The sequence below is a fragment of the Sminthopsis crassicaudata genome, chromosome 4 (genome assembly GCF_048593235.1).
Source record: "Sminthopsis crassicaudata isolate SCR6 chromosome 4, ASM4859323v1, whole genome shotgun sequence".
NCBI classification, from domain to species: domain Eukaryota; kingdom Metazoa; phylum Chordata; class Mammalia; order Dasyuromorphia; family Dasyuridae; genus Sminthopsis; species Sminthopsis crassicaudata.
Genome location: NC_133620.1, coordinates 371,928,161 through 371,940,405, shown reverse-complemented (window position 1 = coordinate 371,940,405; position 12,245 = coordinate 371,928,161). Strand labels below are relative to the sequence as shown.

The 12,245-nt window shown below is 40.7% G+C and overlaps 1 protein-coding gene across 1 annotated transcript in view; it reads right to left on the bottom strand.

The window, feature by feature from the left end:
• INTS3 (integrator complex subunit 3) overlaps positions 1-2,364 on the bottom strand; it is a 35,416-nt gene extending 33,052 nt beyond the window's left edge. The window contains exons 1-2 of the mRNA XM_074262136.1: positions 2,323-2,364; positions 1,561-1,729 (exon numbers count right to left, since the gene is read on the bottom strand). Coding sequence (XP_074118237.1) covers positions 1,561-1,704 — 144 coding nt within the window. The 5' untranslated portion in view covers positions 1,705-1,729; positions 2,323-2,364. The remainder of the gene's footprint in view (positions 1-1,560; positions 1,730-2,322) is intronic.
• Between the last annotated feature and the right edge of the window lie 9,881 nt (positions 2,365-12,245).

Genomic DNA, 12,245 nt, shown 5'->3' with positions numbered 1-12,245 from the left:
ACTGGAGACCTCATCAGTTCCCATGGAATCAATTATCTTTATGAAACTGACTTTCATTTCTATACCCAAAGTCCCAATCCCTTTCCTGAACTTCAGTTTCTCATTACCCACAGTTTGATAAATAACTTCATCTAGGGATGCCATAGGGACCTTAAAATCAATATATTCAAAATTTAACTTAAATGTCCCCCTCTAGCCCCCAATTCCTATTTTTGTTGAAGAAACCATCTTTTTAGTCAACCAAGGTTGTAAACTGGGAATTAAGTTAGATTCAACATTCTTCTTCTCACTCATTATGCTTAAGTCTTATCAATTCTAACTCATTTCTCCCAGCAGTCCCCTAATCTTTACTCCTACAGCCACCACCTTTATTCATCACCTCTGACCTGGACTGCTCCAATAACCTGTCAATCCATCCCCTTCTCTCTCCAACACATGCCCCACAAAGCTGCCAAAATAATCTTCCTACAGAACAGTCCTGGCCGTCACTTTGTCCAAGCTTCAACGGCCCTCTATCACCTCTAGGATAAAATGTAAGATCCTAACCATGGGCATTTAAGGCCCTTGGCTCAAGCCCACTTTTTTAGGCTTGTTTCATATTAGACTGCTCACATACTCTGTACTAGCTAAATGGCCTCCTTGCTTATTTTCAGGTATTTCCTTTGCTGTCTTTGTGCTTTTATGTTTTCCTGAAAGGCTGGAAGGAACCCTCTCCTCGTACCTTTTCTAAGCCTAAAATTCTTCAAAATTCTTTTTAGCTGCCACCTCAAACGTCTTTCCAGATTCTTTATTTAGTGCACTCTCCCTCTTTATAAATGCTTATCTGCATAAAGCCCCTAGAATGTAAACTCCTAAGGGAAGGGGCAGACTACCTCCCTTTTTATCTGTACCATTGGGGACTACCTTAGTGCCTTGCATATAATAAGGGCTTAATTTCTACCGGTTTAGTGAATGAAAAGGAATTCTTGTGCTTGAGTGTGATAACCAGGGCACTGGGGAGACACTCTCAAGTCCCAATCTTTCACCTCGTTTGAAACAGAGCAAAAAGTAAACAGACCCGTAGGTTTCTCAGGGTGCCCAAGCCCATTCTAAAGCTCTTATTGGCATCACCTAGCAACCAGGCCACCACGGAGCCCAGTCAATGGTGAGCCTCCAGGGCTGACCCGAGGGTTCCATCAGCCCCAGCCGTCGAGGGCTTGGATCATGTGCCCCCAATTCACTTGCTAAATCAGTATGAGAGGCCTAGCTCTGAAACAAATTGGCCATGGGAATGGCCAAGGTGAGAGGAAACGTCAGGAGGTTTGGATGACTGGGGAGATGCTCAATAGGTCTCTCACCTCCACCCCCATATCAATGTTGATTGCTGTAACTATGGCAACCAGCCCCAGGAAGTTGATGAACACTTCCTCCTCCTGGGATAGGAAATTTGGAGCAGGGACTGGGTTGCCTTAGAAGAAAATGGCAGGCAGGCCCCTTTGCCCCACTCCTTCAAGTGCCCCCTGCCCCCACGTCCGCTCCAATCCCCCTCTTCACCCCGATCTCTCAGCTCCCCACACCTACCTCCTCTAACTCATCCTTGGCATCCAAACTGGTGGAAAGTAGCAGCCTCCCCCCTCCTGGGGCTCCTGCTCCCGCTCCTCCACCTCCCGCTGCTGTTCCCGAAGCAGCTGCTGCTGCTCCCCCCTTTCCCTTCTGTATCTCCATGGCGGGAGCCAGGAGAAGTAGGGAGCTGTGGGAGGGGTGGGGAAGAAGTCCTAGAAATGGGGCACTGGAGGGGTGCTGGAGGACCACAAGGAAGGGGGGAGGGAGGAGGGGGGAGGGAGGGGAAGGGTCCCTGCCCCCCCCACCCCCTCCTCTGAAAGAGGCTGCCCCTGGGGTGGGGGGAGAAAGGGATGATTCTTCTGGGTCCTGCCCCTGTGGTGGGGAGGGGAAACCCCCTTAGTTCCTCTCCCTGAGGTTAGGGAGAAAGGGCAAGGAAAAGTCCTGTCCCAGCAGGGGAAGGGGGCGACTCGTCTGGCTCCTGACCCTGGGAAGGCAGAGGAACCCTAAGTTTCTGCCCCCTAAATAGGGAGTGGGGGGCGTCCTGCCCGAGGTGGGGGGTGGCAAACCCTTCTGGCTCCTGCCCTTAGGGTATGGGGAGTGGGACCCCTCTGGCTCCGGCCCCTAGGGGCTGGGGAGGGGCTATGAGCGCTATAAGGGGGCACGGGGGACCTGCTGCTCCTTACAGCACACAGAGGCGGCCATGGTGGAAGGGGAGGGGGAGGAGAGGGGCACAGGCGGGCGGGCGGGGGAGAGAGGAGGAAAGGAGCCGCGGAGCCCCACCGGAAGTGCACGGTCGCGATCCCGAAGCTGGGCCAATCGCCGCCGCCGCGCAATCATTCGTCGTTTCGGCCGAGTTGGCGAAGGGCAGTGGGTCGGTACCTCCTTTAGCCGCCAATTAGATTGAAGAGGGGGAAAAGAGGGCAGATAGACATATCGATAGACCAATCGTATTCCTATATTCTACTTGGAGAGGCGGGGCTGGAGGGGGAGGGGAAGGAGACCAGGAAGAGAGAAGGGACGCCGGCGTTGCGCCTGCGCGGGGCCGTCTCCTGCTTCCTCTTTTCTCTGGGCTCTTGGGCCCGGGATGGAGCTCCCTCCCGCAATCTGTGATACGGCTTGGTGTAGGGCAGTGTAGCTTTGAGATGTGAGGAGCTGGCTTGGAGAGAGGCTGCCCGATCTCCTCAGGATCAGGGGAATGTGGGAGTGCCGGCGGGGAAGCGTTAGTGCAGCAACCTCCCTCTCGCTGGAGGCGGCCGGGGCTTCTCTGGGAAGCACGTGCCGCGTCGGCCTCCAGCTCCCCACTTAAAGGTCTGAGTGATGAGGTTCCCCGCCAAAGCTGCTGAGGCGCCAGTCCCTGATCGTGCGCTCCTTACGTGGCGGTGGCGGGAAGATGGCCAGCCTCAGGACTCCTCCAAGCCCTTCCCGACTGTTCGCCTGGCCCGGAGTGTCCCGGAGCCCCCCGTCGTCCCCACGTGACAGTGAGGGCTTAGGGGCCGGGCTAAAACCGGCCTGTTTTAGTTAACACTTCGCTAGGAATAAAATGTGAAAGTGAAAAATAAGCATCCAGCTTAAAGAGCAAAATGTTCAGAATGTTCCTCAGTATCTGCATTTTGAGGTAGTTACTCCATTACGGATCAATTACGCAAGTATTTATTGGGCTAAGTCCCGTTAGGACTCCGGAGGTTACAAAGAAACTACTCTCAAGCAACTAACATAAATTTGGGGAATCATCATGTACATGTCAATGAAAAGTACAAGACTCCAGAAGTCTTGATTAGGTTTTAAGCTTTTTTTTTTTTTTTTTTTTTTTTGTAATTGGATTGCACTACAACTGATTTCCTTTGTAATTCTATGTATCTTGTATTATACTTTTAAAAACTATAATGAAAAGGGATTCATAGATTACACCATTCTACCTGAGAGGTCTCAAAAGGCCCGGCTTTGAAAGGTTACAGAAAACGGGAGGAAGCAGAGCCTGCCAAGTATGTCTGAGCGAAAGAGTGGAAGGGAAGATAGCATGTCCTATGAAGGGCACAGCAATGTGGACCAATGTGGCGATAGACTGGTGGTGGGAAAACCAGGCTTTTTTCTTTTTTTTTTTAATCTGGCTAAGAGGTGATGAGACCTGAATTAAGGGGGGAACTGTACATACAACAAAATAAGGAGGAGAAATGTGAGAGAGGTTCTGGAATTAAAAACTGACTAGATTTAGAAGCAGTTGTAGGAGAAGGTTGAAAATGACTCCCCCGTGTGTAAACCTGGATAATTTAGAAAGATGATGATGCCCTTGGTAGAGATAAGGACGTTAGCCATAGGATTCCGGTGGTCAGAAAAAAATGCCTGCTTTTTTTTTTTTTTTTTTTCCCCCCCTCCGCTTTGAATGTGCTGGGATGCCATGGAACATCCAGGTAGAAATGTTCAGCAGGTGATGGATTAGGAAACGCATTCAGGAGCTCAGGAGAGAGATAAGCACTAGTTATTTGAAGTCTGGTAATCATCTGTATAAAGATGTTTGAACTCATAATGGGAGCTGATGAGATCAGAAGAGAGATCAGTGAAGAGTATACAAAGAAAGAAAAGAGAACTCAAGACAGAACTGAATGGGCACGAGTAGTAGGGACATCCCATCTCCCACCCACATAATTTTCATGGACTGTCCCCCTGTTTTTCCTCCTCATCTCTGCCTCCTGCTTTCTCTGGCTTTCCTTAGGTCTCAGCTAAAGTCCTAACTTTTACAGGAAGTCTTTACTGATGTTTCTTCACTCTGCTTTCCCTCTGTTGTTTATTTTGAATTTATCCTGTATATAGCTTGTTTGCACGTTGTCTCCCCCCATTAGATTGTAAACTCCTTGAGAGCAGAAACAATCTTTTGCTTTTCACTTAATCTCTACCACTTAGCACAGTGCCTAACATATAGCAGGTGTTTAAAAGTTTTTTATTAACTGTGTGATGAATCAGCAAAGGGGACAAAAGATTGTAAAACAAGTATTGCAAGAACTAATAGAGAGTAAAAAAAAATAAATAACCCAAGGAGAACAAAGTATTTAGGAGGAAGGGTGTGTGCAGATCAAAAAGGAGGAAGGCAGAAGAAAGGTCTGAGATTTAGCATTCAGAGGTCTTCTTAGCCTTTCTATTTTTAGATCACTTGCAATTTAGTAAACATGTGGAGCAGTTACTATGTGTGTTAAACATGGAAAGGGTTAGAGAAAGAAATGAATATCCAGATTTGTTTCAAACTTTAAATTCATCCTTTAAATGTTTATATGTTCATGAGTCTTTCCAATTTAGGTTTTCTTCTCAGCTACTCTTCCCATTTTCTAGTAACCCTTAAAAATCTACCTTTTGCTGAAGCATTAGATTTAGGCTTTTCCACATCTTCCTAATTTAATAAGCTTCACTGAAGTCCTGCTTTGATGTCTCCTCATGGAGTGGGTTCTTTTTCTTTTTTTTCTTCCCCCCTGAGGCTAGGGTTAAGTGACTTGCCCAGGGTCACACAGCTAGGAAGTGTTAAGTGTCTAAGATCAAATTTGAACTCGGGGTCCTCTTGAATTCAGGGCTGGTGCTTTATCCACTGCGCCACCTAGCTGCCCCCATGGAGTGGGTTCTTAAAAAGTATAGCAAGAAAACGTAAGTTTTAGCAAGTCCTACCAAGCTAGCCTCAACTAGATATAGAGAGGCAATTAACAGAAGGCTGGCAATTAGGTAATTAATATTTCTGATTCTAGCAATTCATTAAAAGACTACAAAGGCTTAAAGTAGTTGAGATCTGCATAGGTAGAAGATATATAGTCTTAAATTATAGTAAAGGAAGTACTGAGATCAGATAGTATTGTCAACATTTCAATGGCAGGGAAGGCAAGGGGGAAAAAAAAGTAATTTAGTAAAACTAATCGACACATCAATAGAACCAGACTACTTTATAACCTTCCCTGTCCATAAACCTACATCCTTGCAAGGAAGGGTGAGAAGTATATATTCTCATTTCTCTGTGGAGAACAAGTTTAGTCATTATTACATATTACATTTCCATTTATGTTGTTAAAATATATGGCTTTTCCAACTTCTGCTTACTTCAATTTGAATTCAGAGGAAGGAAATAGTTATTTATTAAACTTCTTCCACATGCTAGGCACTTTACAAATACCTCATTTGAAGCTCAAAATAAGAGCTCTGTAAGATAGGTGCTGTTATTGTTGTTTATTCTTCATACCCAAAGTCTATTAATGATATCACAATGTTGGAGTTAAAGTACACTGTTTGACTATGGCTGATCAGACCAATGCAAGCGTAGAAGGCTTTATCAAAATATCCATTTGAATATTTGGGATGGAGATGTCTCTAGATTTGCACATCTCACATTTCCTTCTGAGCTAGGATTCTGCTTTGATGTGGGCACACTGTGCTACATGGTCCTGTACCAGCATCGCCTATGTCTCATAAAACTAAAATTCTTCAAAGAGACCTTGAGAGGATCCTTGTATTGCTTGCCTTATATGAGTGTTAGTCTTTTAGGTAAACATACCTTTGGCATTTGTATTACATGGGAATTGACTTAGGAAGATTCTGAAGATCACCAGTTAAGATAAGGTATTTGACAGGTTCTCTTTCTAACTAAACTGCCAAGCATTCAGACTCCAATCTAGTCCCTCCTACATTTCCAGTCTTCTGACTCATTCTTTGTTACGTGATTTCATAGCTCTGAAGATGGTGATATCATCCACCTTTTACAGTTAAGGGAAAGATGACATGACTTGCCCAGAGTCACATAATTAATGTATCAGGCAGGATTTAAACTATTCATTAGTCACCTCTAGCGAGAGTAAGGGAAATCTCTTCCCTACTTTCCTTCAGCCCCCAAAGTGATTTTCTTAAAATACAGGTCTAACCATGTCACTCCCTTATTCCCTATTATTTTAAAATTGGCATTCAAAGCCCTTCATAATCTACATTTCTAGTCTCCTTACACATTACTCCTTGTCATATTATTTTTAATCTAGTGATAATGGCCTCCTTGCTCTTCCACAAGCAAGGTACTCCATCTCTTAGCTTCAGACATTTCTCTGGTAGTCCCCATGACATGCTTTCCCTCCCTCCCCTCAATTTACTGGTTTCCCTAAATTTCAACAAGTCCTAGCTAGAATCTGATCTGCTACAGGAAGCTTTTCTCAACCTATTTTAATTCTAGTGTCTTTCTTTTTGTAAGTATTTCTTATTTATCTTAGGGATAGTTGATTTGTGCACATTTGTTTGCTTATCTATTATTAGATTGTCTCTTGTTAATTCCATCAAGTTAGAGACAGTCTTTGTACTCTTTTTGAATCCCTATTGCTTAATACAATGTCTGGCACATAGTCAGTGCCTAATAAATCTTAAATGACTGACTGGCTGGCTGAGTATTCCTCATACAAGATACTTCGTCTCCAAATTCCAGGCATTTTTACTGGCTGTTACTCAAAACCAGGATTGTCTCTTTTCTCGTCTTCACTTCCTGGCTTTCTTCAAGTTCCAGTTAAAATTCCATCTTCTGAGAAGCCTTTCCTGATCTCCCTTAATGCTAGTCCTCTCCTTTTATTATCTCCAATCCTCATATATATGTATGTATATATATATATATATGCATATATATATACATATATATATATATATATTACAATTTATTCTCTTCAATGATCTCACATACATAAATCTATATAAATTATATATTATAAATATAACATATATATCAATTTTATACATACACACACACATATATATGGAGGGAGAAGGGGAAGGGGGGGAAAGAGAGAGAAAGATTGTTTGCATATAGCTGTTTGTTGTTGATCTATCCAATTACATTATGAACTTTTTCAGAGCAGGCTCTAGCACTTAGAATTTGGCACATAGTTGGTACTTGATAAGTGCTTTTTTATTGAAGCTTTTATTTTCAAAACATATACATGGATAATTTTCAACATTCACCCTTGCAAAACCTTGTATTCCAAAAATTTTTTCCTCTCCCCTAGATGACAAGTAAACCAATATATATTAAATATGTGCAATTCTTATATATTATATATATATACACATTCTATGTATAATATATAATATTCTTTCCACAATTATCATGCTGCATAAGAAAAATCAGATCAAAAAGAGAAAAAAATAAAAGAGAACACAATTGAAGCAAACACCAAAAAGAGTGAAAATGCTAGGTTGTGATCCACATTTAGTCCCCACAGTCCTCTCTCTAGGTGCAGATGGCTCACTCCATCACAAGATCATTGGAACTGTCCTGAATCACCTTTGTTGAAAAGAGCCACAATCATCAGAATTGATCATCATATCTTCTTCTTGTGTTCAATGATCTCCTGATTCTGCTCACTTCACTTAGCATCAGTTCATGTAAGTCTCTCCAAGCCTCTCTGAAATCATCTTCCTCATCATTTATTATAGAACAATAATATTCCATAATATTCACATACCATAATTTATTCAGCCATTATCTAACTGATGGACACCCACTCAGTTTCCAGTTTCTTGCCACTACAAAAAGGGCTGCCACAGACATTTTTGCACATGTGGGTCCCTTTCCCTCCTTTAAGATCTCTCTGGATATAGCATATAGCAGGTGCTTAAAAATTTTTTTTATTGACTGTGTGATGAAGCAGTAAAGGAAACAAAGAGTTGTAAACTCAGAAACACTGCTGGGTCAAAGGGTATGCACAGTTGGATAGCCCTTTGGATATAGTTTCAAATTGCTCTCCAGAATGATTGGATCAGTTTACAACTCCACCAACAATGTATCAGTGTTCCAGTTTGCCCACATCCCTCCAACATTTCATTATCTTTTCCTGTCATCTTAGCCAATCTGAGAGATATGCAGTGGTACCTCAGAGTTGTCTTAATTTTCATTTCTCTTAACAATAGTGATTTAGAGCACCTTTTCATATGAGTAGAAATGATTTCAATTTCTTCTTCTGAAAATTGTCTGTTCATATCCTTTGACCATTTTTGATAAGTGCTTATTGAGGACAATTAGGGATTGAAGAGGATAAAACAGCAGGCTTGGAGTTGGGAAGACTCATCTTTCTGACTTCAAATCTGGCCTTGGACACTATCTGTATAGCCATAAGAAAATCACCTATCTATTTGCCTCAGCTCCTCATCTATAAAATAAACTAGAGAAGGAAATGGCAAACTACTGCAATATCTTTATCAAGAAAACCCTAAATGGGGTCATGAAGAATTAGGAACTATTGAACAAAATGTTTATTGCCTGACCAGGTGGTCCATTGAACAAAACTAAGCTATTACATTTTCCTTGAAGCTTTTTCTTTCTGCTTTATTATTTCCATTCTGGGCACCACTATTCACCCAGTTTTCCAATTTTATAAAACTTGGTAATAACTCACGTAAAATATTCTAATTTTTGCTGCATTGCTTTTGCATTTTACAGGTGAGGAATCTGAGGTTCAGAGAGATTTAATTGATTTCCTTAGGATCATATAGTATATGCCACAGGATTCAAAGCCAGTGCTCTCATGATTTCTAGTTTAGCACTCTTGCTAACTATACTATATTTCATCTTTGATTCTTCTTTCTCACTTCTTATCAGTTGCTAAATACTTTTGATTCTATCCTTGCAGGATCTCTTTTTTATTATAGTTTTTTATTTACAAGATATATGAATGGGTAATTTTTCAGCATTGACCCTTCCAAAACCCTCTTTTTCAACTTTTCCCCTCCTTCCTCCCCCCCTCCCCTAGATGGCAGGTAGATCAACACATGTTAAATATGTTAAAGTATATGTTAAATACAATATATGTATACATGTCCATACACTGCACAAGAAGAATCGAACTTTGAAATAGTGTACAATTAACCTGTGAAGGAAATAAAAAATGCAGGCGGACAAAAATAGAAGGATTGGGAATTCTATGTAGTGGTTCACACTCATTTCCCAGAATTCTTTTGCTGAGTGTAGCTGGTTCTATTCATCACTGCACTATTGGAGCTGATTTGGTTCATCTCATTGTTGAAGAGAGCCACATCCATCAGAATTGATCATCATACAGTATTTTTGTTGAAGTATATGATGATCTCCTGGTCCTGCTCATTTTACTCAGCATCAATTTATATAAGCCTCTCCGGGCCTTTCTGAAATCATCCTGCTCGTCATTTCTTATAGAGCAATAATATTCCATAACATTCATATAGCAGCCATTCTCCAATTGATGGGCATCCACTCAGTTTCCAGTTTCTGACCACTATAAAAAGGGCTGCCACAAACATTCTTGCACATGTGGATACTTTTCCCTTCTTTAAGATCTCTTTGGGATATAAGCTCAGTAGTAACACTGCTGGATCAAAGGGTATGCATACTTTGATAACTTTTTGAGCATAGTTCTAAATCGCTCTCCAGAATGGCTGGATATATTCACAATTCCACCAACAATGTATAAGTGTCCCAGTTTTCCCACATCTCCAATATTCTACATTATCTTTCCTTGTCACTCTAGCCAATCTGACAGGTGTGTAGTGGTATTTCAGAGTTGTCTTAATTTGCATTTCTCTGGTTAATAATGACTTGGACCATCTTTTTATGTGGCTAGAAATAGTTTCAATTTCTTCATCTGAGAATTGTCTGTTTATTAATTGACCATTTATTAATTGGAGAATGGCTTGATTTCTTATAAATTAGAATCAATTCTCTATATATTTTAGAAATGAGGCCTTTATCAGAACCTTTGACTGTAAAAATGTTTTCCCAGTTTATTGCTTCCCTTGTAATCTTGTCTGCATTAGTTTTGTTTGTACAAAAACTTTTCAATTTGACATAATCAAAATTTTCTATTTTGTGATCAATAATGTCTAGTCATAAATTCCTTCCTCCTCCACAGGTCTGATAGGTAAACTATCCTATGTTCCTCTAATTTATTTATAATCTCATTATGCCTAGGTCATGAACCCCTTTTGACCTTTTCTTGGTGTATGGTGTTAAATTTGGGTCAATGCCTAGTTTCTGCCACACTAATTTCCAATTTTCCCAGCAGTTTTTGTCAAACAGTGAATTCTTATCCCAAAAGCTGGAGTCTTTGGGTTTGTCAAACATTAGATTATTAAAATTATTGACTATTTTATTTAACATATATTTTAACATGTTTAACATTTTTTAAAAAGTTTGCAAAGTACTTTAAATTTATGCCACCTGCAATGAGAACAATGCCTTGAAGGTGGGAGACTCAAGCTGACTTTAACCAAGATTTCACCTATTTGGTGATGTTTTTTAACTTGGCTTTCTGAAACTATTTTGGAATCTTTTGGGCAGAAGAAGCCCAAAGATGGTTTGTCCCACATGGGAAGAAGTTGGAGACAGCATCAAATAGTATTTGAATGGCCAATGCTCCCCTTGACCCCTTTCATGTACAATTCTGAGTGCAGGATGTTGAGAATCAGAATTTGAGATTAACCTTGCTATTCAAGGGAGGACTGACAGGGCTTGTTGGTGAGATTATGGAGTAGCCAGAGCAGGTTTTGCTTTTCCCCTCCCAAGTCTATTAAAGGAGAATTACCTCAAGGTTCATATCTCCTTAAAGTTGGTGGATGATATCTTTTCTTTTGAGGAGAGAACTGAGTTTGGGAAGAAACCAATTCTATTCCTCTATATAGCCAATACAAATAATTCCCTATAATAGCATAATGGCTTCGTGCTTTTCTTTCCCAGTTGCTTACTATTATTCTTATAACATGAACTTGTTTTTCCCTTTAAATAAAAGAAAAGCTACTGCTAAATTTTTGTATGGTGAATGAGGGGGTATATGTCACTCCCTCATTCATATTATAGTTGGGGTACCCCTTAAGAGGATACATACTCCTGTTTAATATTTTTCATTTCTTAAAGTGATAGCCTCTCTTTTTAAGTTATTTAAATGGGAGGCTCTCTGTAAAAAAAATCTTTTAGCCCTATGAAGTGTCATTATCCTCACTTATAGATGAATCTGAAATTTGACATTGGAAAGATTAAGTATCTTGCTCAGATTTACACAACTAATTAATGTCAGAAGGGATATTCAAACCCAATTCTTCATTGCTCAACCTGGGTTTTCTGACTTCAGATTTATTAACCCATGTTTTTTCTCTACTTATGGATAAGATGATGGCCTTGAGTCTGCAAGATGGGTTTGAATCTATGCTGTGTGAGCCTGTAGTTTCTACCTTATGGTTCAAATAAAATTATAATGTACAGTATTTTGCTATAAAAATGTTAACTTATAATAGATCATCCTCTCATCTTTGGTCTTTCCTTATCTACTTGTTACTTCCTCATTGCATACACATATGACTAGGTATCTCCCTTTTTGAAAAATCAAAACAAAACATTTGGTTCTGCAATTCTCCTAATATCCAAATTGTCATTTTATGGCTCTGCTCCTTTTCCCTGTCAAACTCCCCCAAAGAATCATCTGCCTGTCTATCTGTCTCCCTCTCTCTCACCTCTTGAGTTGTTCATCTGAATCTTTCGCATGTATTGCCATTTCTCTACTTGCTTGGTGATTGCCTTAGTTTAGGCCCTTAAATGACCCTTCACTTGGATTGTTGTAATTGTCTCTTTCCTGATCTGTTCACTGTTGCCTCTAGAATAAAATACAAAATCTGCAATTTGGCATTTAGACTGTGTGCAGTTTAGTTCTAAACTCACTTTCCAGTTTGACCTCATATGATTC